Source organism: Anser cygnoides, chromosome 7 (genome assembly GCF_040182565.1).
Source record: "Anser cygnoides isolate HZ-2024a breed goose chromosome 7, Taihu_goose_T2T_genome, whole genome shotgun sequence".
In the NCBI taxonomy this organism is placed as follows: domain Eukaryota; kingdom Metazoa; phylum Chordata; class Aves; order Anseriformes; family Anatidae; genus Anser; species Anser cygnoides.
Window position 1 is genome coordinate 10,721,338 of NC_089879.1, and position 25,955 is coordinate 10,747,292.

At 43.7% G+C, this 25,955-nt stretch overlaps 1 protein-coding gene across 9 annotated transcripts in view; it reads right to left on the bottom strand.

The window, feature by feature from the left end:
* RBM20 (RNA binding motif protein 20) overlaps positions 1-25,955 on the bottom strand; it is a 103,672-nt gene that overhangs the window by 7,976 nt on the left and 69,741 nt on the right. For 6 of the 9 annotated variants that reach the window (XM_067000663.1, XM_048060581.2, XM_048060587.2 and 3 more), the window contains exons 2-12: positions 18,549-19,689; positions 16,730-16,791; positions 16,483-16,574; positions 16,040-16,137; positions 11,580-11,723; positions 10,541-10,672; positions 8,624-8,703; positions 7,092-7,779; positions 5,090-5,188; positions 3,038-3,695; positions 603-722 (exon numbers count right to left, since the gene is read on the bottom strand). In XM_067000663.1, the coding sequence (XP_066856764.1) occupies positions 603-722; positions 3,038-3,695; positions 5,090-5,188; positions 7,092-7,779; positions 8,624-8,703; positions 10,541-10,672; positions 11,580-11,723; positions 16,040-16,137; positions 16,483-16,574; positions 16,730-16,791; positions 18,549-19,689 (3,314 nt within the window). The remainder of the gene's footprint in view (positions 1-602; positions 723-3,037; positions 3,696-5,089; positions 5,189-7,091; positions 7,780-8,623; positions 8,704-10,540; positions 10,673-11,579; positions 11,724-16,039; positions 16,138-16,482; positions 16,575-16,729; positions 16,792-18,548; positions 19,690-25,955) is intronic. The other 3 variants (XM_067000659.1, XM_067000660.1, XM_067000661.1) reach the window with 3 other exon arrangements.

Consider the following 25,955-nt stretch of genomic DNA (forward strand, 5'->3'; position numbering starts at 1 on the left):
CAAATTACTCTTAAAAGTGTACCTCTCCCAGGTGTTTTCCTCATGATCAGTGCGTACACAGTAAAGCCAATACTTCTGTTTACACTTAAAGTATAAAAAAAAAAAATACTTTTATAACAAATACTTTTAAATTGCTAAGTATTATTCATACCATATGTCTTAAGAGTTAAACTCTCTAACTCCTGGACAATTCCCTGAATGATCCTTCTACCCAAGTCTCACCAACTTCCTTATGAGGGCAAACATCCCTGCTGGGGCTCCCAGCAGGCTAGTTTATGCTTCTTCTTGATTACTGCAGAGATTCCCTGCATCAGTCAGGCTCAGGTTTGAGACAAAGAAGTCCACAGGAACTTATTTCATCAGTGACATTAACAGCTATTTTTTTAGCCATTCATGTGGAAAGAAATTAGCAATGGACTGTAATGAAGTCCGTTTCTTTCAACAGCTACCTCTCTGTTGTATACCCTGTTCCTTCACTCTCCTCACATCTGTTCTGAGAAATAAATATAGCAAGTAGCCTTAAAGTGACATCTTGTTGTAAGCTCTAGGAATTGCAGTGGGTGGCATCTCAGGCCAACCTCAGCCTGGGCGCCCAAACGTACCCAGGGGAATGCTGAGTTCGGTGAAGACGTCCTCCTGTTCCCAGCCTGGCGGAGAGTGCCTTCTTCTAGGCTCTACTTCTGGGTACTCGAGAGATCTCATTTCCAGGTACCTAGAATTTGCTTAACGAATGAATAAATGTATTGAATGAAAACACTTTATTAGTATAAAAAGACACTTGCTGACTTCTTGGAAACACATTCTGGATGGAGCTATGAATGAAGCAAAATGGATAAAATGCATTTCCATTGAAATAAGAGCCTACTCGGTACATCCCCTGCAGCTGACAGTCACTCCTATTTCACCCAGTAGGCCATTTTTTTCTATTTCTAACTTCATGTTTGTTATTGTTTTTCTTTTCATATTTTAATCTCTAAATAGATCCGTAATATTACACAAGCAATAAGCACAAGCATGGCCAGGCTGCAGCTCCGTAACCACCTACGGTATTGCACGGCCAGTGATGGAGCTGCGGGACCTGCTGAGAGCAGCTCCCAAACGGCCTCAGGAGCTGCATGGGCAGAGCAAACCCTCCTCAATAGGACCCCTACGGCACTGCTGCCATCTTCTTCCTGGAGCCACTCTTCTCCCATCCTCAGCTCCCCAAGGGATGATTTCTGCTTTATGACTCTGGGCCATTTGAAGATTTCAGTTCCTGGCCAGGGAGGGGCTGATTGGTCCCTGCTGATCAGCCTAAATGGACACAGGCAGGAGATGAAAGTATGGAAAACAGCGGGTTGGTTTGCTGAGGTGGATAAAGCTAGTTAAAAGAGCAGATGCTCTCCCTTCCCAACATGTGAACTTCTTTTATTAGAAAAAGACTTTATTTATTTATTTATTTTCCCACAGAGCATCAGAATTTCAGGTACACTGGTGTGATTCCTATTCTTCAGTTCTTACATCAAAGAACTGGTTCCCTTACCCTGACACCATTTCCACTGCGCTGCAAATTTTGCCCAGATAAGGGATGTATTTTCTCATAAAACAAAGGGATTTTTGCCCAAACCAAACCCTTCCTGCCTTTCAAGTCTGCAGTTCAGAGATCTGCAATTTCTGGCTATGAAAATGATATTTTCTTCATTGTTTTAAATACATCTATTACATGGTTTAAAAGAAAATAATATGAAATCCTGGCTGGTTGGCTTTCAAGTTAACTTTAAGACCATCCCAGGGCCTTTGTGGCAACTTTAGTCGCACTGGAGTTGATTTCTGGCCTTCTGAGCTGGCAGCTGCATTTGCAGAGAGCCTAGAGCCTTGCACTGCAGATCCCAGATACCAAGTCCATGGCAGAAACATAGGGCACACAAACTCCCCTGGAGTTTCCAGGCTCCGCTGGCAAGTTGGAAGCTGAGATGCTGAAAACGTCAAAGCAACTATGCTACTGGACCTGGATGCCTGTGAAGTGGGTGGCCAGGGGAGCCAATCTCACAGTCCCCAGTCACAGGGAGTTCACATGGGAGCATTATCTCTGAATACACGAAGCCTGGAAAGCTGTTTTCAGGACAGACAGGTAAGTATTGAAAACTGAGCAAGTTTCAGATCTGTTCTGGAGGAAGAAGTTAGTTCAAGATCAGACATTCACATTAAAGGTTCCAACATTTTCTGGTAGAAAATGGCACTCCTAAAACTTCCTGCAACTTCTGTTCACCAGGCTTTCTCCACCACATGAGCTCCAGCAGCAACCAAAAAAGAGCATTCCTGGCCTGCATGGTCTATGCTTTCCACTTCCACTCATTATGCACAACCCATCCTCTCGAGTTTCATTTGAAAGTGTGACAAGGAACTGAACTCAATTTCAGACACTCGGGATCTCTTTTTTCCCTGACAGTAAAATATTAATAGACAGCTATGATTACATTTATTGGCACCATCTCACAGCAGTCCTATCAGATATATTAAAGGCAGCATGCGTTAGATAACGGGAGATGATAAGGCAAGTCCTGACAAAAGGCACGCAGGGACTGAGAAGTAACAATTTGCAGATAATTTCCATGTTACTAATGCCACCGTACAGTGTGTAAGAATACCCACCTTGTCCAGGAGCCAGCTAGACACTACAGATACTTTTCTGTTGACCTTCAGAGGCTGTCACTCATTTCATTGACAATTCAAAATAAATTTAGCAGGGCACCGAAAGGGTTCAGCTAAACTCATGTGAACCTTGACATGACAATTATAGCAGCTTATGCCTTTCAGAAAGCTTGCAAGCTGCTTATCATATTTCCTTTACACTATTCAGCTAAGAGCCTCTAATGGTTTAGCTTGGCGAAAGGCACTGGAGTTCTTTTACTGAGCTGCTCCAAGGACAAGTCTTGATACTATTAGCAACATTTACTCTTGTTAGCAATAAATTTCAGTCTACTGTCAGAGAAAACATGCAAAGCTCTCTGCAGGCTGAAAAGGAAAAAAAAAAAAAAAAAAAAGAAACAGTAGTTACCCTCTGGACACTCTTGGCTTCCATGTCTTGTTTCTTCACTAGCATTTTTAACAAGCATTTCCATAACTTCTCTGCTCTCAGCTCCTTGTGATTCCATCTGCTTGTAATTATCTATAAATGTATCCGGGAGCTGGAGACCCTCTTCTTTCAGCTGAACAGAAGGTATATGGTGATCTTCAGGCTCTAAATGAGTGTCAGAGGTTTTATCATTTTTTTCTTCCTTCTGCTGCTGATCCTTAGCAGGTTGGTCTTCTTGCGACTCCTCTGGCTTCTGCTCAGGGTCCAGATTTAGGCTTGATGCTTCAGTTACAGCATCATCATTGTCATCCTCCTCCTCTTCATCCTGACAGACACTAGAAGCTACACTACCCTTTGCTGATCTGAAGTTTGTTTCTAAAGCTTTATGGGCAAATTTGTCTTCACTCCTGGTTAAGTGGCCATGATCATTTTTCAGTTCTAACATGGTTGTCATACAGGGACACATTTCTGAAGCAGCTTTACTTTTTTGATCAACAGGTACAATTTCTTCAAGCTCAGTTATATCAGGCTCCATAATTAAATCATCTTCTCCCACTTCATCTACTGTCACTAATTCCTCCATGTTAGCAGGATACCAGGTCTCGCCTTCTATCTCACTTCCACTCTCCCAGTCTTGGTCCTGTCACAAAGATGTAAAAAATTTGAGATCAGTGATTACAGATCAACACTGATAAACAGTGGGCTTTGAACTTCAGTAACAAGGAAAAGCTTTGATCTGACCACGTCTAACCCACTTTGAGGTTTAGTTTCAATGAATGACATGCATTGGTGCTATGATTTTAAACCTTATGCACGAGAACAAGTAATATTTTTATAACAATCATATAAACTTCACTTTTGGAAGATCCTGTAACTGCCTTCGTCATTAAAGTCTCCACTTCTTGCTTTTCTGTAGGCAGCAGAACAAGGCACAACATGTCATACTTTATTATGTGACTGACAGCTGTGGGATCCCCAAGGAAACTAACCTCGCCCTTTCTCTAACTCTGTCCCAGGGCAGACAGAAATAAGCACTACAGTGAGAATATACTGAACCCTAGTCTAGCCACTGTGGCTTTGACTTTGCTAGATTAGGTCCTTTAAAATTCCTACAATGACTGAGAAAACATGTCTATGTTTTGTAGTCATTTCCTTCCACCAGCAAGAGCCCTCTGCCAGGGACTGTGTTGACAGAGGTTGGCTTCGACTTTGAGAAAAATAAGTTTTACTGTTATACTCCAATGTTTATAATCTGAAGTACCTCATATACACAGTTGTAGACATTTAGGATGATCACAATTATAACATATTTGTTCTTTTCAATACATACTTGGTGCAGTTTAGATTTCAACTCTCAGAATCATCGTGAGCACATAATCTATTAATAATCTGTATTCTCCTCCTGTTTGGTCATTCCCACACTTCCCCTCCTAGAATCCTAAAACAGCAAGAAAACTCTGGGAGTTGACGCTGTTCTTGCCAGGAGATCAGTTTTCTGCAGCAACAGATATCAATAGCTTCCATATCTGACCATCAACCCATGACCCTACAGATATGAAGCTGGAGGAATTCCAAGGACATTGCTGTCTCCGACCGCGATGCTGCAGTAGGGGTGCTGTAAAGACACTATTTAATTAAAAACAGAAATAATTAAAGAGGCTACTATCCATAATCCGTCTAAGACCAATACTCTGAAAAGTTTTCATCATTAGTTCCCTCCTTCTCCACTGACTGACTGCATCTCCTATTTTTGGGCACAGTTCACAAAGTTACATGGTTCACTTGGGCATACATTACAGCTGTCAGTGCCAAGGGCTATGCATGTGAAGCAATGTACATGGGCAAAGAGCAACTAAAAAAAGAGTTCTGGAGACTTCAGGAAAAGGTCAAGATAAGGCAAAGTAATTTAGACACCCATTCTACAGCCCCTCTACACGCCCTTCCATGGGACTTTTAATATTTCAGTTGAACATGCTACCACACCTGGGGTTTCACTTATTTTATCATGGAAGCTGCCACCAACATGTCACCAACCTTCTCTTTTCTTGCGTTTTCCAGAATCTCTCCAGATTCTCTTCTTTGTTTATTAGTTGAAGGTGAGCTCTTCTCTGGACTTTGCTCCTCTTTTCCAAGCTAAAATAAATACAACATATACACATATAGCAATACACAGTGGTGCTCTATTATGTTTCTATTTTGGCTTTAGGGAAGCAAAGTCACTCACAAGGTCACATTCTTTATTTCTAAAGTTAATGCAAGTCAACTGGACTGTGGGAAAAGGCCCAAGAATTTGATTCCATTTGCAAAGCTGCACAAACAAGAATTACGAAAAAAAAAATTGAAACGAAATTAGAGATATGTAATTTATATCATAGAGTTAGCAAGAAGACAGGTTGGGGAGAATGTGAATTCATTAAAATTTCCAGTCTCTCCCCCCGTTCTCTACTCACATCTGTTATGTTGAGTCAGAGGTGGTAAGGAGAGCAGCAGTGTTAAAACCCTACAAAAGACCTTAACTGTTTTGTTTATTGACGCAGGATCCGTCAAGAGTGTGACTGTTTGCACTGTTCACACTTTGGAAGAACAAAACCACAGTATTACCTGGCACTTAGTCAAACAGGGGTGGAGCAAAAATATGAGCTCGAGAGCATTCAAACCTATTTCTTCCTTTTAAAACACATTATCAGCAGCAGTCCCTGGAGAAATGTGCCTTTTACAAAGCCAGTTTAAAATGAACAGAAAAATATGCAGAGGGGTGTGCAGCACTGATGATTCAGGAAGCTGTCTGACATTTCCGTAAGTGAAAGAAATCTCCCAAGGAACCATCCATCACGGTGAAATGTCGGCCCCAGGAGAAAGATGACAAAAGGCGGTTACAGAGACACATATCTATGGCATGAGCTAGTGCTGCCGACCGTTACAGAGACTCGCTGAGTTACAAGATCTAGACATCTCCACCAACCTTGCCCCCACACAAGAAGAACAAATGCAAGGTCAACTAAAAACAGCCAGAGACAGCCCTGGCAGCGCAGTCACTAGCCAGAGAGGGACCCCTGGTCAGCAAAGCAGCTCCGCAGCCGCCTGTGCCAGCGTCCCCGTGGGCGGATGGAGGCCGGGTATCACCAGGGGGCTGGGGGAGGCAGGGTGGCCGAGAGCCAGAAATAAGATCCCTACAGGGAGGGGATATGAGCATGGGCTGTTCTGAGACGAGCGAGGCATCCTGATCTGTTCCCTCTCTATTCTTTCCCAGCTGAGAATCAAACCCACAAACTCTGCCACTTCACCGACCGGCAGTATTTCTCCAGCGATCCCATAGCTTTACAGGTGAGCTGATCCAGTGGTTCTGCCACGGGAGGAGATTCCTGCCAGCACATTGAAGGGAGTGGTGTGAATTACCCCTGCCACAGCTGAGGGCAGGAACACAGATTTAACAAACACCAATTGCTTTACTGAGCTGACCGAAGGAAAACATTCCTCATGAGAAGTTCATTCCCCGTTTTTGCAGTATAGCAACTTGCAGCAACAGCAGCATAACAATATATACTGTGCATCCCTGCAACATACTACTTAATTCCCAGATAACTTGATCCACATCACACGCAGCAGGAAGGAGGTAATGGTGCTGAAAGAGCAGCTGGGGCGGGGGCAAGTCACAGATTTGGGAAAGAGAACAGTAGGCCAATTGCCCCTGCATGTGCAACCTGCATGCAGACAGCAGATACTCCTCTGGTTTTGTTTTAGTTGCCTGTAACTCCTCCCATCACTGGTTACCCAGAGGTTCTGTGCAGGACAGCAGAAGATGATGTGCAGATATTTAACACTGCAATGGTGTAATAGAGTTGCACAGATCTGGCCAAAGACATGGATGAGGTGACCTCCCAAGATCTCTTCTAGGGCTATATTCCCTAAGCTCATCATGGCAAAACACTGTATATCACCAGCACCACACCCAAAACAAGTGACCTAAAATATTTCAGAAAATACATCACATCATCATTTACCTTCTTCTTACATGCAGTTTTGCATCTCTATTTACCTTATTCTCCACGGGTTTGGTTTCCTTCAAGTCACCGCCTTCAGCAGCAGCATCTTCTTCTTGGTCTTTTTCCGCTTTCTTCACTTTATTCTTCTCGCTTTGTTTCTGCCTGGAGCCCTCAGAGGCTTTGCTATGCTTCTGTTCAGCCATCTCCTCCCTAGCAGCGTCCTCACTGTAAGAATGCCTGCGTTCCCTTAACTTTGCCTCTTCCTTTCTCTTAGATCTGCCAGGCAACTCCTGCAGCTGCCTCTGAAACTTGTCAGATTTTGACTTAGAGGCTTTTCGGTAATAGTCATCTTCCCTACTCTTGTAGCCAGATATAAGGTGAAGAGAGCCAGGAGAACCACTCCTTAAATATTTTTCTCTGTGCCCTCTGCCTCCTTCAATCCGTTCATCCAAATCAAACTTGTCCAGCTGTCGGGAATAATGTTTCCTCTCGTGTACCCACGTGTCAGTCCTATCCCTCTTCTCATCCCCATTCTCTCGCCATTCTCTGCTGTCTCTTTCCTCGTCCCGTCGGGAATACGGGGACTGATCCCACGACTCTCTTCCATTTCCCCAGTCGGTCCTGCCGGTCCCCATCGGGCTGTGGGGTGAACTGCAGGAAGTAAAGCTGGGAGTGTGGGATCGGGGTGACAAGGAACGGCTTATGGGGCTGCGAGAGCGGGGCCTTTCCGTGCCATACCTGCTGCAGAAGGAAAAGGCAGCTGTAACTGGCTGACCCACCGTGGTCCGCTGAGCTCTTGTGCACTGCAAACACACGGGGGCTACCCCTGCGTGCCTGAGACCTCAGGTCTGTCACAGACGTGTACTGCACAGCTGCAGACACAGCAAACAGGGGAAAAGGCAGTGCCGTATCCGCAGAGTTGAACCGAGCCCCCACAGATCTGCCAAAAATATGTTAATTCATTCTTTACAATATCTCACAGGGGTTTTTATGTTAAAAGCTTATCATATGTTAACACCCTTACAACGACCCTAGTGTTAGCATCCTTACTACTCACTGCTTTAGGTCATCTCTGAGACAAAAATGAAAATGATCACCTGTTTAAAATAGGTGTTTTAAGACTGAGTCCTCTCCATTTTTTAATTTTTTTTTTAATTTTAATTTTTATTTTTTTTTCTGGAAGGTCAAGAAAAGTACTAATGAAGTCAGTCAGATCAGGAATATACCAAAATAAACTTCCTCCTCTCTCCAGGTCTCACAGCAACCTCAGCCTTTATGCTTTTCACTCAAGGGTGAGGAGAGGGGAATGGCTTCATTTGTAAGTTCTTTGCATGCCAAGCCTATTTTCTGAGTCATTATCATCAGTAGTAATGAGTTAATTTATTTTCCTAACAGTCTGTTTCAATCTGGTCTCATTACATAGGTTCTGCACCTACTATCGTACCATTTTTACAGTGATTTGAAATGAAATCCAAAATAGGAAAGCAAATGAGATAAGAGAGGGAAGCACACAGACTATGCTTATTCTACCTGCTGGTTTTCAGACTTATCCAGGTCCCAGTTCCAAACTCTACAGAAACTTTACCTGTCTGCCTCACGCAGCAGGTCTCTCTCCCTCTGCGAGTGGATGTCCTGGATGATAGCAGCCACGTTCTTACCTGGTTTCTAAATAAGACAAAGACACTGTTTAGCATGTTACACCGCTCTCCAAGCTATTATACGTGATTTGTCCTTTCAGAAACAGCATTCATGCATCATTCCATTTCACCACTAATGAGAAATACTTGTTCAGTGGTCTGGTTACAGTCTTTTCTGCAACTGGTATCTCAATAAGCATGATCAAAGCAGTCAAATGATACAAACGGAAAATTTGCTCCGTTATGTTGTAGCACTGTCTCCTCATACTTGGCTTCTGGAAAGTCGGCTTTGAAAACTAGCTTGTACTTCCCTGATACACATTTGCTATGGAGTATTTTCTAGAAGTGGATGCAAGACAAACCAGACAGCTTTTCTAACACCTGAACTAAATAGATGCATCAGCCTGTCCCTGCCCACCTAGGAATGACCTGCCATTCTGGAGTATGGCTCTGAAAGACTATGTTTAGACACAAGAGCTTCAGAAAAGCTAAGTGCAAGAACAACGTGTGCAGGAAGTGCTGATTACTTGAGGTTCAAGATCATCTACAGAAGGTGCACTACTCCAGGCTGGAGCGTGTGCAATTCATCAAACACTTGGAGCATGCACAGCTGAGCAACATAATCATGCAGGAACTCAGAGCAGTTCGTAGTGGTAAATAGCTCATGCATATTCCCCCTTTCCTGATGTACTTTTGTTCGTCTGTTTGTTTTTAACAAAGAGAAGGGTCTTTTGCTCATGCAGGGAAAAACAATTCCATAACCTGAGAGATTGCCATTGGAACTGCTGAAAACCTTCCTGAAGTCTAGGCAAACTCCCACACTCTCCTGGGTAAGTCCAGTTCAGCCTCTGTGTGTAGCTGTGCAGTCCCCACCACCTCACTTCTTGGTGCCTCACAATACCACAGCAAAAAAGAGCACCCTGATTTATGGGCTTCTGACAATTCCTTCAAGCTTCCCATATCTATTAAACACATGCAGGATAGAAACTTTTCCAAAGGTCAAACCAGACCATCTGAGCTATTCTTTTTCCCTTAATGCTCATAAAAGGCCTCTTAACTTGGAACACTGCACTTATTTTATAAAATAACTTTGTGCTGTGTTGGATAATATGATATAAAGCTTTTCAGCTTTGCACCATTGGTTCCAGTCCAAGTCTTCATGAATGTTTTTCCCTTAGCATTACAGCAGAACATAAGTTCCTGCCACTACGCTCTCAAGAGTACTGATTTTTTTTGGAGATCGCTCAGGTGTCTACATCAAAGGTATCACACCCTGCAAAAAGTACAAGGACCAAATATTGCTCTGTTCTATGTAAATAATAATAATAACAACATAAATGACAATAGATCTTATTTCTAAGTGAGGTCATCCTCAAGAAAGAAAGAAAAACTAATCAGTGTGATGTTTATCCCTGCCATTGTTGCTCAGTATAGAGAATGTATTACGGTTCAAGCAAGCAACCAGGGAAAAGCACTGCCTCAAGCTTAATGCCTGTCTAAAAGGATGGCACCTCTTATTTTTGCTGACATGTGGTACCTTACAACAGGGCTGTGCTTTAGACCTTTGTTAAATCAAGCACTGTGGGGAGCCTGCTCAGAAGGAACCTTGGAAAGGATGTATGAAATAATGATATGAGAGAACAAGAGGAAATGTGATCTTCCCAAGGAATTACAATTTAGAACAACAGCAAACAGCTAAGTATAAACAATCTTTAACATACATTCATTAATTTCTCTCTCTTCATTTCTTTTTTCCATAATTTTAAAATGTTAACTAGAAATCAGCAATCAGCAAAGGTTTTTTGATGTATTCTCATGAACATGCTATGGAAACCCAGGAAATCTGATCGGGAATCTGATCTTACCTTCAGCTGCAATTCCTTGTATCTTTTAGACATCCTAATAAGTAACTTGTCATCATTTATCATAGCAGGTTTTTCTTTGTAGTACTGCACCATGGCTTGTGCTGCTTCACTGTAAGCCATTTCCAGAAAGGCCTAGCACAAATGGGGAGAGCTTTAAAATCTACTACAGAATTAAAAAACAAAGTATAAGACAGAAAAGGCAGCACAACAACTTTCATTTGGATTCTTCTCATGCAAAATATCCTGATAGTACAGAAGTGGGTAGCTCTCCAGCCCTGTAGCTGACATAGCAATTGTCAGGCCATTCATTGTTTTTAACAAAAAATAATAGCTTCAACCCAGCTATGAAAGCTGATAGGCAACTTTAGAAGCCACATTAAAAAAAAAAAAAAAAAAAAAAAAAAACAAGTGACTGGAATCCAATCTTTCTTGATACATGAAAAAAAACACCTTTTCCCCACTGCCTCACTGGTGCTTCTTCAGCTGCTGACAGGATGCAGAACTGCAATGCTGCAGCAGGCAGGCACTGCTCCTGAGACTGCCAGCTCTGTCTTGCAAAGTGCAAGGGAGCTAATCAAAAGCAGAATATCAGGGCATGACCGGCCAAAACAAAGTAAAAAAATATATATTTATTTTTTAAGAAAGAAGAGCAATGTTTTCTAGCACTTCAATTTGCATGAAAATTGCATTTGATGTGACTGTGATCTAACTGGCCAAGGAGAAAACTCCCAGCTGTGTACTGAGCACATTTTGTAACGTTACCATCCCACACACTGCTCACTGGCGTGGCTTCCACATCCAACTGCACTGTCTGCTATAGTTATGTGAGAGAAGATATCCCAGTCTTCCAAGTCTACCACTGGTAGACGTAATCTCGTGGATTCTAAAATCACCCTGAAGACAGAGCTCTACTGCAATACGGAGCAGATTACAAGGGAGAGAGGTGTTGGTGCCCCGTAAGGGCACAGCCTCCCTTTAGCACGTCAGTACGTCTTTGTGTCCATTTACATCACTGCTGGTGACTCCGCACGCACAGTACCTGGTTAGTGGATTTCATGAGGATATAGTTGGTGACCTTCCCAAATGGAAGGCCCAGGTTAATGACATCATTCTCTGTGCAGCTTCCCTCGGGGAGGTTGCAGATGTGAACAACTCGACCCAATGTAGATTTTCTCTGGGGAAACTGGAAAAAAACCCAACTCAAAACCAAGTTTTTATCTTAGATATTCCAGCTATTAGATTAGACCTTACATTTCTGAAAAAAAAGTAATATGAAATGTTCTGTTCTGCGTACCTGTTATAAAAGACAAATATCCTTATTTAAAGACATACTTTAACATCCAGGTTTAAACATTTCCCTTCCCATTCATATTTTTAACTGAAGTGTGACTTGCGATGGAGTCCCCATCTCTGGATATGACAAAGTCCAGAGATTACTAGAAGAAATGCTCTTCCAGTAGAAAGAATTCTCTTCTAGACAGAGTTCAAACAGGATTAGTGATGTTGCTGCAGAAGGTAAGTTGCCACCTCAAACCTCATAGAGTCAGCGACTTCACGTCCCTGGCGCATCGCAGCAGCAGAGAGCCAGGCTACATGCACAGGACACTGGACTTTACCCAGCACCAGAGAGAGTTTGGAGTACTCAGAGATGGAGGGAGTGTCTGCCACGGGGAGGTCTCAGACCCTCCAAAAAGCTCCCTGTGAGCCTGGTACCTGTCTGGTTCACCACCACAACCCCCACGGCTCTTCTGCCAAGTCGCACAGCCTTCCTTTGTCCTGCAGCTTTCTGTCCAGTGACAGCGCCTTCCCCACACGCATATATTGTTGCTGAGTAAAAGGCCCTTAACAAATAATTTGCCAGCAATGCACAAAAAAAATAATATTTTCAATGACTCAGTGAACACCTGCTGTCTGTGGTGCCTACAGATTGAAACAGATGCTCCCTGCAGTCCCCTCTGGATTGACAGATATTAGAAATCAGTTTAGGTGACTGCAGAGGAGTTCAGGATAGCACGGGCTGAATTCAAACCCTTCTTCTGCCCTCATGGAACGGATTGAGTTGGGGGTAAAAGCAACCCCATTCAATTTGCAGGAGGACACAACAGGTGTACCTCAGGCTGGAAAACCTACTATTTTCCCTTCCCATTACAACAACACCCAGTAGGAGGGACATTTCTCTTGGGAGTGTGCTGACCACTGGATGTGCAAAGAGGCAGAGGTCCCAAATTGGCTGGCACAGACGCACGCTACTTGTGCAGTGTCACTTCCCGAGGGTGGAAGTCTATTTTGGAGTGCTGGGGCAGTTCCCAAAGAGCTGCCCATCTCCCTGACATGGAAAGCAGGGTCTACGCTCCTTGTGCAAGCAGACATCAGTGTATACTGAGAGTAAAACATAATTTACCCCAGCTAATGATATGCAAACATTGCTCACACAGGATTACGTCCTCCCAGACTACTTCCCTGTTTATAACTTCTGCTGTTAGGGTTTTATTGAAGAAGTAACTCTACCTTCAGTTAAAATTGTGCCATTCAAGGGAAGATGCAAATCATGTAATCTTGTGGGATCAAGTTCACCAGAGCCATCACAAATGTTTGGCTTGTCAGCAACTTCACAAGTTACAGAGCTAATGTTATCTTATTTACACCTTCATCCCATTACCTTCCCTCCAGGCTTTACCACTTAACTGTTTGTGTATTTTTGCTGCAATAAGACCCTACATCATGCAGTGGTCTGCTCTTTAGCTTGTATCTCACAGAGACTGCCCAGGTGCATAAGGTAAATCAGACAAGTGCCACAGTCCAGCTGAAAAGTATTTTCTCTGGCAAAAAAATAAAGCAGACCTGACCCTGATAAAGATGGAGCAACTCAGTTCCACCTGAATAGAAAAGGAGTGATGGCTGAGTGCACCTGGCAAGGCAGCATGTAGCATGCAACAGGAGAATACAACCTACAACTAGCAGGGGAAAAAGAAACCTTCTGACAGCAAAGGAGCACCTCAAGTCACCTGGCACCTCCTGTTTGTTTTGTCAGATCTGTTAAGAGACTGTCTGTTAAGCAGATATAGGTCTAGAAAGATTTAGCTGTTCCCTACCTACGTGCCAGGGCCCAGGTTCAGACATGCACTCAGCAGTACATTAAATCAGATGACTGTGAGATGTTACCACCTCCCCCAAATTGGCAATGGCTTGAATTGAAATGCTACATCATAAATCTACTACAATTCATGATTAAGAAGTGGTCAGACACTCATACCAGGAGTGGATGGGCTGTACCGGGCAATAATCTTGACAGCTGATTGAAGTTAAATAGGATCCATTCATTAAGTGAACTGTAAAACACAGCCAGAAAAGGAATACACGCCTTCTATATCCACACCCGGGAAGTTAAAGTAGCTGTTGTGCATCAAGCGTGGAGTGTAAGACTTTAAGTTAACTTTCTTTGCAGCTGATGTCTACAGGGGTTTACTAACGGAGTTGGACAACTACTAAAAAACCAATTTGCTCAACATATAACTTGTTGAATAAATTATTTGATGTGTAACAGTGAAAAACACTTCAGTTTCCAATATTATTTCACCAAACGAATTTACTTATTTTTATTATATCTTTTTTTTTTTCCCCTGTTTTGGGGATTTCTTACTTTTCAAATTCTTTATCCCTTTCTTGAGCTTTTCATGAATCTTTTCTAAAGATAATAAGAAACTGGCAGTCCTGTCCCTCCACTGCTAATGGCTCTCCAGGGCTGAGGGAAGACTTGTTGCACTGTATTTGCCTTTTGAAGAGGGATAGAGTTATTTACAGACAGACAGCATGTATCAAGCTCTTCCAGAAATCTGAACACTTTGTTTATGATTACATGCAGGGTCAAGTATAATCTCCCACTGCTCAGTTAAATGGCAGCAGCTTAGTTGAAAATGAATACTGCTGTGCAAAGGTGTAGTAAATTATAAATCACCTGAGTTGTGGGGCGAATGACAGCTGGTAAACTCAAACTTAACACCTCTAATATAGCTCCCTGTCCACCTTATGAGCTTCTGAAGAAAAAGGGATTTACAGTGCCCAAGGAAAGTGAAGTTATTGGTTCTTATCTCTCTCCTAGTACTGCAGGTCATTCAGAAGAAGGACTTCTGCAGGCAGCTTAGATGACAAATAGTGACAGATTCTGAGGAGAAACGATACTGGTATTAGCAGTAATTTCATTTGTTGCGAGGTTGACAGACATGATGAAAAGGAACATTCCTCCACAGCCGCTGCTACTCCACCTCTGACCTTGGAGGCAGGCATCACAAGCAGCTCCACTCTTTGCTGCCCTGCACACATGGTGTCTGCGACGGGCAGAGGCTAAAATCTCTTCCAATAACTCCTGTCATAGCAAAACCCCACAGCAGAAAATTGATTGGATTAAACGAATCTGGGTGATGTTTCTGTAAGCAATGCCTGATGTGAGCTGGAGTGGCACAGGGACACAACTCAGCCTGGCTTTCTGGAGAGTCTGAGACCACATCAGGATATAAACACAAAAGCTAACAAGGTGAAAACCTGAACCCCTGGATTACTGCTGCTATTCAATGAATGTCCTAATATTAGTTTTTGATGTTTCCAACTCTAATCATAGCTTTCTTATATATTTTGAGCTTCACTGTAACCCTAACAACTTTGTATATTCATACTGCATATGATTTGCTTTTCTTGCCTTCTTTTAAAACCTTTTTTTATTTTTTTTATATATTTTTTTTCTTCTCCATTTTAAGAACTACTTAGAACTACTTCTAATGTTAGCTTTTTTTTTTTTTTCCCTGGCACTTTTTGCTTATTAGAATGGTTATTCAGTTGCACACTAGAGGAATACAACTGGGAACCCGTGATGAGTGCTGGGGTAACTAATAAACTGAAACCACAGAAGGTTGCACACTGAAGCAAACTTGCTGAAATGTTACCAGTGGCAGCAGATGATATAAATAGTACACTAAAATAAACTGAGAAAAAGCTAGTCCAGTACAATGAATTGAATTGGGACCCCTAGGTGAATAAGTGCTAGTGAAGCTGCAGCCACTGTTTTTGCCACCACTGCTACCTGGGAGAAGGAGCCCAGCAAGGAAGAGGCAGAGTGATTGCTACAGATAAATATCTGGAGAGGCTTCTCACTGGAATTGATACATAGAATAAGTAAAAAATAATCCTACTCTTCATTCCTAGCTGAAGCTGATTTTCCTGTGTCAAAAATGCTCAGAATATGGGTGAAAAAAATTATGGGATACACACAGAACAGTCCATCACCCTCCCCAGATCTGTCTATCAAGCAAACAACTTTTAGCACTGAGAAAAAAAATCTACAGTCGACTTCCGATTTGACCAAAATCAAAGGCATAAGAGAGCTGCTGGAAGGTTTAAATAACAGACTCAATGTTCACATCATTGCCTGAACTGACACATTTTAAATCCCAGTAAGTGGCTTCTACAAGAATCTCAGCAAGGAGATCAGTTTGCTTAGATACTCACTCTTACCCCTGATGGAAGAGAAGAAAATGTAGGACCTGGCTGGCCAAAGGATCTTGCTGACGTTGTGATAAAAGATGAGCCGACATTTGGAGGATAATCTAAATAATGGATTACACACATTTTGTGAAAATCTTGACTCATATTATCATCTTGACTCAGTAAGCAATGCCCCATTTACATAACAATTCATTTCATAGTTTCTACACCAAATTATACACTGCTTCACATTGTACTGTGAAAACAACTAATTGAACGAAAAATAAATTGACATTTTGAAAGATAATCTTGCCTTTTAAGTCTCTCTGTATACAACATCTAAAAACTATTTTCCTTGGAAACTTGTATCATATGTCATTTGAAATGTCCACTTTTCCCCAAACACTGACTTCCCCTTTCATTAAAAAAAAAAAAGTTTTAAAATTATTGCACATACAACCATTCACCTTCAATACTAGATGGATTGAAAACTGCTGCATTATTTGGTGATAAATGTAATGTTCCATCTGCTGAACTTAACACACACCGGATACCAGTGCTGGAAAAGAAAAAAACAACTTTAGGAGCATGCATGATGTGCCATAAATATTAAAGCATTATTATTAGACAGTAAATTCCTGGTGTAAAGCCACTGAAGTAAGGGATACTCTATTAGAAATTCAGTTGGAAGACTGTCTGTGAAACAATACTTACTTATCTGAAAAAGCCATACATTTTTGGATGTGAAGACTTCCCTTAATGTGCTGATCCCAGTCCTATGTTGAAACAAAGAGATGATGAGCACAGGAAAAATCCTGAAACAAATCTACAAGAAATTGCTTCTCCATTCCATTTACCTTATTCTAAAATCAATACTGAAATGCTGAAGATCAAAGTGTATGATACTGTATCCAAGTGCATTTTTATCCAATACATTTACTGATTTGTTATTTGTAGGTTAAATTACCTACCAGTTGCTTTACACATGGACAGCTTCTCTGTATTAGTTTTTAAATCTAGTATGTTTATTTCTATTAAATCAATTTATTATATCTGAAAAGCTTATCCTGAAAGGCTCTGAGCATCCTCAACTCCTGCAATGTCCATGAAGAGCGTACTCAGCACACAGAGCAGCCAAGATAGCGATTATTCGTTTCAGTAGATGAGCAATACTTGTAAGAGAAGTGCATTTAGTTATTTACACTTCTATGAACCAAATGAGGCAGTGCATTAAACACCAATGAACAGATCAACTAAAACTCATTGCAATGACATCTACCCACACTTATTAAATGTTAAAGAAAAAAAGAAATGCCCAGCATGCCCTAGATGGGGGATAGTTCAGACCAATCCTGTAGCTGCAGTAGCCATAGCAAACCCTCTTGCGAGCAGCTGCTCAAAGACTAAAAGAGAAACACGAAAAAGCAAATGCATTCAAATATCCCAAAGCCACAAGGCATGTACATATCAGCTACTATTTCATCTGCTGGCCACTGTTCCTGTTGTAATATTTTTGTCAGGCCACCATCAGCATGAAAACACATGCCTTTGCCATTAGGTGCTGGTCCTGCGATGTGATGGAAAAGGCCACAACAACTTGTGGAGCTGGGCTCACCAGGCAAAAACAACCTCAGGCAGAGCCCATGGGCAGCAGTGGGCTACGTACATAGCTGTCTCCAGAGCTGACCTATAACGTGATCTAGCACACAGGCTTGCTGGACAACCAGGAAGTCTCTGCTCAAGGGTCGGTTTGAATTGAAGGCTCCTCTGACAGTATAAACATGGCCAAGAAAAGCTGGCTGGGCCCATGACAGATAAGAACTGGCAGCACGGTCTGTACCTGAAATGCTGGGTAGCTTCTTGCTCCCAGGCCAAAGCCACTGGGACAATGAGATCTAAATTTTCCTTAGAGCTACTAGAAGGTGGAGGACATCCCAAAAGAGAAACTAGCAAAGTCATTTTATGAAAAAGTGCTATTTTGTTTAATCAAGTTTCCACATAGCTTTTATCAGGAAGGCTTTGGGATCAAAAACACAAAGAGAAAGAGAGCCAGACAAAACTGCAGATGTGCAATTACAGTACTGGGAGGAGAAGAGGGGAGCGAAGGGGGGAAATCAGGTTCAAGCTCCTCCTCCCCTTGAATTGCACCCATCAGAGATGAGCAACAACTTGAGCCTGGATCTGGCATTTCTCACGCCGGGACTATAATCTCCCAGTGACAGACTGCTGCGCACGCACATGTGCTCCCCCTCACATTTTCACAGTGAAATGCGGAACAAAAACAGTTCCTGAAACCCCAGTAATTTCCACAAAACAGATTTACGATGCTGCAAGCCAGGCCTATGAAACTCTGTCTGTATTCCTCTCCGGGTACCTCCACAGCGATTGAGGCTGACTTGGCTGACGGACACAGCTACGCCTAGAGCTGGACAGGCAGCCAGATAAATCACCAGACAGACACACAGACAGACAGGGCACCCCTTCAAACACCGCGTGTCCGAGCCATGCCCCTGCGTGCAATAAAACCACTCACCTTCAGATCAAAGATCTTCTTGTCGCAGAGGGCGCAGACATGGGGGAAGTGGAGGGGGGCCGCGCCGTGGAAGTCGTTCAGCTCGTGGGGCTGCAGCGGCCGCATGGGCAGCTCGGGCGCGCCGGCGCTCAGCTCCTCATTCTGCCTCACCCGGGGGCTGCCGAAGCTCTGCTTGCTATTGTTGAGCCTGCCGAACGCCGGGGCCGCGGCCGCGCTAAACTTTGTGTCAGGTGTCGGTTCTTCGGGGTTGTACAGCTCGTTTCTTATTTCATACGGCTGCTGGCTTGCTGATGGCCACATGCTGTCGCTGGGCAGGAGGTCAGGCTTGTTTTGGCCGGAGAAATTAGGGATATTTTCCCACTGGTTGCTTGTACCAGTGCCATGCAAGATGGGGCCGGGATCTCCCTTTGGATGAGCACTGGTGTGCGGGTCGCTGGGGAAGGACGGCGCCGCCCCGAAGGCCTCCTTCTGGAACCCCGCCGGCGCCTCGTGCTTCAGCGGGCCGGCAGCGCTGAACGGCACCTCATAGCGAGCCCCGGCTGCCGAGGGGAAGCCATGCTGGCCAGGCGGATCCCCCTCCGAGGTGTAGGCTTGTGGGGCGGCGACATTTTGCTTGTTGTACTCATAAAACCCCCCCGCTGCTGCGGCGGCTGCAGCGGAGGGTCCCGCCTTGTTGAGACCCACGACCACGGGCTGCTGGCCAGAGGTGGGAGCCATGACGCCTCCGAAGGGACTCATGACGATGGTGTTGGGGGCCTGGGCCTGCACGGGCCCCAGGCCGCCCCCCGGCGTGGCCAAGGCAGGGCTCTGTGCAGGGAAGGCGATGCCGCCGGAGGGGAACCTCGCGCTAGCGATGCCGGGCCCCGGCGGAGGGCCCCCGGCCGTGTGTCCCGGCGGGGCGTTCATCACGGAGGGGTGCCTCAGCTGGTTGAAGAGCGGCTGGGACATGGCCACTTTGGAGAGCACCTGGTTGAGGACGGTGGCGGCGGCCGGGTTGTTGGTGACGGCGGTCTGAGCCAACTTCAGCCGGTGCAGCGTGAGCTGCGCCTGGAGCTGGGCCAGCTGCAGGCTGGCCGGCGAGGGGAGCAGGGGGCTCGGGGTGCCGACGGAGAATGGGCTCTTCTCCAGGAGCTTGGCAGCGCTGCAAGGGGTCAGGACATGGGTTAGCTGAATTCACCCGAAATCGAGCTGCTCTTGCCTCCTGCTACAGCCTGGCATGGGGCAAGCAGTCACTCAGATTTACTCGTCTAAACCCAGGGAGAGCAAGGTGGTGGCTGGCAATGCAGCCATAACCCATCGTCTTTGCTTAAACCTCTGCTGCCAGGTCCGTTTCAATCAAAAAGTTATGAGGAAGACAAGTATATCAGAGATCTCTCTTGAAAACCCTCATTTCATTCCTCACTGACTCTCTGGATCAAACCTTCAGCTCACTTTAAGTATCCATGGGATTCACACCCATAATGCAAACCAGGAGCAGAGGCAACATAAGCTATCCCAGACCATCCCCGAAACTCTGTTCCCTCCCACCCCCCTGCCCTTTTCATGCAATTTTCAACCTCCCAGTGGTGTTTGTGGATTTTGTGGTGTTACTGTTATGCTCAGTAGGACCCAGCACCACCTCTTCCCACAGAGCAGGGAGAAGTGAAGAAAAGGACATCAGATGGGACATAAAGCCAACCCGATAAGTACTACACAGCTAGCAAAGCTGGTGGCATCAAGGAAGATGCAATACATAACACATTTTTTTAAAATTATTTACAACTCTCATTTAATTACATGGCAGCCTGTTCTGTAACAAAATACATAGCTTCCCTGTTGGGCAGATGGGAATGTACAGGAGGAAAAAAAACATATGATTTGCTGGAAAGTCAGAGCAGAAACAAATGTTGGGAATGTGAAGAAAAATCTTTGCATCAGAGCTTGTGCAGCTACTTCAAAAGCCATAAAATCAGAAATGGCAGCAACAAGGACTATGAACAAACCATCCTAAAGAGAATTCATAGTTCAACTGGAATGTAAGGCAAAATTTCTGCAGCGTCAGCTGGTGAAAATCAAGGTCTTTATACTTTCTAGAAATTACAGGTGCATTGAGTGTTGTCCCTTAAGCCTTGTACATAGGATAAATAAAATGATAACTAAATTGTTATGCTTGAATTCCAGAACTAAGAAAATAGGAGATGATACTTTCAGGCATACGGTGGTTCCTGGTGTTGGGAAACACCTTTGGGAGATCTCCCCAGCTCACACCACCACCAGCAACCCTCTCCCTGCCACATGAAACCCTGTCAACAGAAAACAGGAGAAAAAATCATCCCAAATGGGTAAAGACTAGCGAATTCATAAACAAGTAAAATGTTATAATGGAAAATATTAGGCAACACTAGCTTCCAGGCAGCTGTACCCACCCTGCTTTTACTGCCCCCCTGCATCCTTCTGGTATACTTCCAGCATCACCCGTGGCAGAGCCAGCCTGGTGTGTGTGTGCGCGTAAACTGTCCGGTGGCCACGCTCCCCCTGTAAGTCATGCTGCCTGCACTTGGATACCAGCAGCCATTTTCACACCCATACCAGAAAAAATGTTAGCCCTCACTTCTTACACCAGCAGGAGCCCCTGCTCACAGATGGCACAGCTACTCAACACATTACAAATGGCTGCTCATTCTGAAAATGAGAGCGGAGAGCACTCCAACAACAGGGATGTGGTCCAAAGCTCAATTAATTTATATTGTAAAAATGTATTGAGTTTCAATTTAGGCCTTTCAAAGCAGCAGGAGCTACGCATCAACCGCCATGCAACACTCACTGTTAATAATTGGCCAATTTGCTAAACTGCATGGATGAAGCTGTACTTAATGATAAATGTCTTGTCAGCATGCTACATTTGAAAACCACAAATTAGGAAAACATCTGCTTAAATCCAAAGTATGACTAAGAGAAAATGAATGGGTTTCATATTTAACATTTAACTTCCACTAGCAACTGCACGGCACATCTGTCTCCAAAAATACAAAACGCTGTTTGGATAAGTGCATCATTATGTCATGACGAGATTCCCTGCCAGCACAAGCTGACACCAGCGCGCTTCAGTGCTGAGGTGCCTTTTGTTTTCCTGCACGGTTTCCATCCCTCGCTCTCGGACTTGCATTTATAATACAGTTTGCTGTAAATTTGGTTATGGATGAAAGTCAGCGTGCAACTCCAGTCAAAACAACACAGAGGTTCGCAGAACCCCCAGCCTGCAAGCTGAGGACCCACAGAAGCTGCTGAGAAGCCCCACAGGGGCTCAGCGAGCGGAGGATCCCACACCAGCATGCGTGCTGGAATTAAGGCTGGGGAACGTGGCGCAGCCCTGTGCCCGGGCTGTGTCTTCTGTGCCTCCAGCATCTGGACCGTCCTGGTTTACGATGTGCTGCGCGGCACTCACCACAGTCAGAGCTACTGTTTCATTTTATAGCTGCTTGTACCTTTTGTACGTTAAGCAAGCTGTAAAATGTTTTCAAAAGTTTTATAGAGCATGCAAATAAGAACTGCCTGGTGGCCCTAAAAGAAAAAGAAGAGCCAGCATGTAATGTTGGCCGTGGATGAATGCTGTTCCCAGCAGCCTAATTGTGCCATGCTGCAAGCCCGTGCAGCAGTGTGCACATCCCAACAGCTGCAGCCACTTGCAAGCTCTCGCAGTTACCTGCGGGATGTGGGCACAGGTCCCTCCCAGGGGAACCACAACTCTTACACTGTTGCTGCAAGCCCTGAAGCTCCCTTAGAGTTGCTGTTCTCCTCGTATTTTGTCTGACTATATCTGCCTGCCTTGTATGTCCCCACAACCCACCCCAGCACATAAGCAGTGCCCTGCCACAGCACCTCCAGTTGGGAATGCCCAGCAGTTTGCTGCCTCCCCAGCCCTGAAATCATTTCTGGGCAGCGGGGGCAGGCAGAGCAGGGGTGCCCAGCACAGCTGCACAGCAGGACAGCCTCCAGCCAGCTCGGGCTGAAAGATTTAGGGCTGAGGAGCAGGGCAGCACCCACCCCACTGCCCATACCCGCTGGGTTCAGACCCTGCCCATGGGCTGGCGGTGGGGAGCCAGGGACTGCAAGGAGCTGCCTTACCTGGAGAAAAGCAAATGCTGTAAGGAGAAGCTGCAGCCCCTGAGCCATTTGCAGGGGGACAGAATTAGCGAGGAGGGTCATTCCCATGCACTGATAGGTTTGGGAACGGCAACAGCTTCAAAATTCAGCTGTCTGGTTTGCATTTCCAGATTTCAGGGTGCTTCAGGTTGCAGGCTTTATCCTCGCACAGTAGAAACTGAATATTTTATCATCTAATCAAGCCAAAGAATGAAGGGCATGGTCATGGGGCAGTGGGAAAAACAGATATGCAGATGGGAGGTTGGGAAGAGGGCTGTGTGTAAAGCATCTCTTAGAATAGCATCCACATTTAAAGATTTCTGTTCTGTTATGAAATACAGGCTGTAAGAGATATGCAGGAGAAGCATGCGGAGCTTTAAAAATCTTTCCCTTTCTGTTCTACAATCATTCTATTATATACTTGATAACATCACTTTGCAAATAATCCTGTTACATATTTACTAAACCATTGGAAACTGCAAGCATCAAGTGAAGATGGGGCTCAGCTAAGGCATTTTGTGGGGCCATCCACCTCTCATACACACACACGTCCCACCCCAGCTCGTCCTCAGGTTACCAAAATGCAGCCCTGGCTGCTCGTGGGGGGTCCTGCCGCAAGATGATTCAAAGCAGCTGAATGAACTTCTTGCTCTCCACTGAGTGCTCAGGGAATTAGCCCGCATCAGCCAAAGTTAGCTTGATCCCTTGCAAAACATTCCTGATTGTAAGGTCATACTGTAAAAAGTAAACAGGAGTTGTTCTCTTCGTTAATTTATTTAACATTAAGTGCACAGCTGGGCTACACAAGTGCCTCTGCTGCACAGCTAGGAAAGCCAGAGATGATCTTTCTTTTCTAAAATATCTCACAGCCAGGAGCACTGCTGTAAAGTTTCCACGAAGAAAGCCGTAAACCAGGCAAGTTTTCCCCCAGCTCTAGGAGCTAGGAGTTGAAGAGGTGCTTCACCTACTGCAGTATTCGTAACGAAATTGCAAATGTTGGCAAGACCCCATTGCTATAAATAAATTCTGCCCATCTGCTGCCCCTGTAATCCTTATTATGTTTTTAGCATCCAAGAACATTGAGCAACACACGGTGTCGGAGGTAAGGTATCTAGACTGCTGGATTATTTGAGTAATCCTGGCTACAGGAGTGATGAAAAGGCCGAGCACGAAACACATCTATTAGAACAGGCTGACAACCCACAGCTAGATTTCTATGATTTTCAAATGACAAAATTAAGGATGTTAAAGTGCTGCCTGGCACCTTCCAAAACAAAGGAATAATTTTTTAAAATACAAACTAATAAAGTTATGATCTTAGTTACAGCTATGTATTTAGGAAGTATTTAAACTGAGAAATATTTGAACTGCTGCATAGGGAATGAATTTGAATTCTTCAAAAAATGACTAATTCAGAGCTGTGCAGATTTTTTCTTGCGTTTGCCATGAAACTTGCACATCTAAGGTTTTGCATTCCTTCTGCCATGACACTTGCCTTTATGCATAATTATATCTACTTGTCAACATTTTTGATAGATATAGTTGTTAATATTTTTCACTGCGGAATAATTTGAAACATGTATTTTTTCTATTATTGTGTTGATTTCAGAATTAAAATGGTGCAGGATCTGAAGATATCTAACTGTTCTAAATGTATGCCTAATCTTCGTTAGCCTAGTATTAGATTTAAAGCACGTTTGCAACAGCATGCTGTTTTTCATCCATTCAAACTCTTTCCGAATCAATTTTTCTTACAGTTAGAAAACTGAATTTTTAATCTGGGACTCCTGGACACATCAAAGAGCACCATTTTCTAATTATTCAAACACAAAATCAATTATATTCTGTTATGCAGATGTGTGAACATCCCTTTCCTGCAATGTATCATTTATTCAAAACACACAGGGCTGCCTTCTTTAAACTCACCCAAAGCAATTGCTGCTGCACTAAAAGAGCAAAACAAAAAAACTTAAAAAAATCAATTGCTATATGTGTGAAGCTGAAAAATATTAGGGGCAAACCTAGCCTTCAATTAAAAAATGCACAATTTGACTTCTGTGATATTATATGTTTGTATCTGAGGACAGAATTTAGCCCCTTGAATTCAATGGAATTGCAAAGCAGTATTTCAAATGCCAGTAAAAGTAAAGACAAAGCTTAGCAATCTCAACAGCATATGTTAATTATTAAAATAACTAATTATTATAACAATATTTTATGTTGTTTTGTGGATCCCACTAAGAACACAGGGCTTAAGTTCATTTTTTTCTTGTTGAATAAAACCAACACATCAATAAAGTCTGGTACACTGGTTAAAAAGTGGACACGGGTACATTTTTCTATGCCGTCGATTGCATCTGGCTGATACTAAATTTCTCTCTCTGTGTCTCCATAAGAAGTTTTTTTTTGTTGTTTGTTTGTTTTTTAAGTGAAATTACTTTCTTGGTCATAAAAGCTTCAAAAATCTGCTGAAAGGAGAAAAACCCTCCACTTTTAGAATTTAAGTTCTGAAATCATCTGCAGCAGAATTTTTTTTTGCTGAGTTCCTGTTATAGTTGATTAAAAAAATATCGTGTTTCCCAGTAAGTTCAGCTAATGATAGGGAGCACTAAAACCCTAAGCTACTTTAATACGTTTATAAGCTACAAGTAAAACCCTTCTTATCCCAAATAATGACTTTTAAAGTCCTCCATTATACTGCTGAGGGACTAAAATAAAACTCTGGCCAATGTATACATGCACTGTGCCAAGAGAGTTTTGCATATGTTTGGCAGTGGTAAACTCTATTATCTGGACAAGCATCTGACCTAACAGTTAGCTGGAAGATGAAATGTAAAATGTTACCACAGAGCTGCTAAGCTCGAGGTTTACAAAGCTGGGAGTTAAGTGCCTGACTCCTACCAAGAGTCCTTTGGACTCGTTTGAAATTTTCACCCAAAACGTCCCCTGTGTTTGTTTATATGCAGAGAAGTCAGGCAGTTCCACTGGTAAAGGGACACGATACAGGGGCAAACACAGCAGCTACATCTTGAGTAATGGTTGTGATCATGGATGAGATCTTAAGAGGACGGCTAAACTAACTCCTGAGGTGGCATCAGGCTGAATTCAACGACTCTTGACGTGCTCATTCAATCTACTCTTGGGAACCTTCCTTGGAGGAGACCTCACAACCTCCAGGGACAATTCGTTGCCCGACTCCTCTTACTCTTAGGAAGCTCCTCTTAAAATCTACAGCAGCTCTCTGCTCAGTCATCCAACGCACACCAAGAAGGGTTTCTCCTGCTT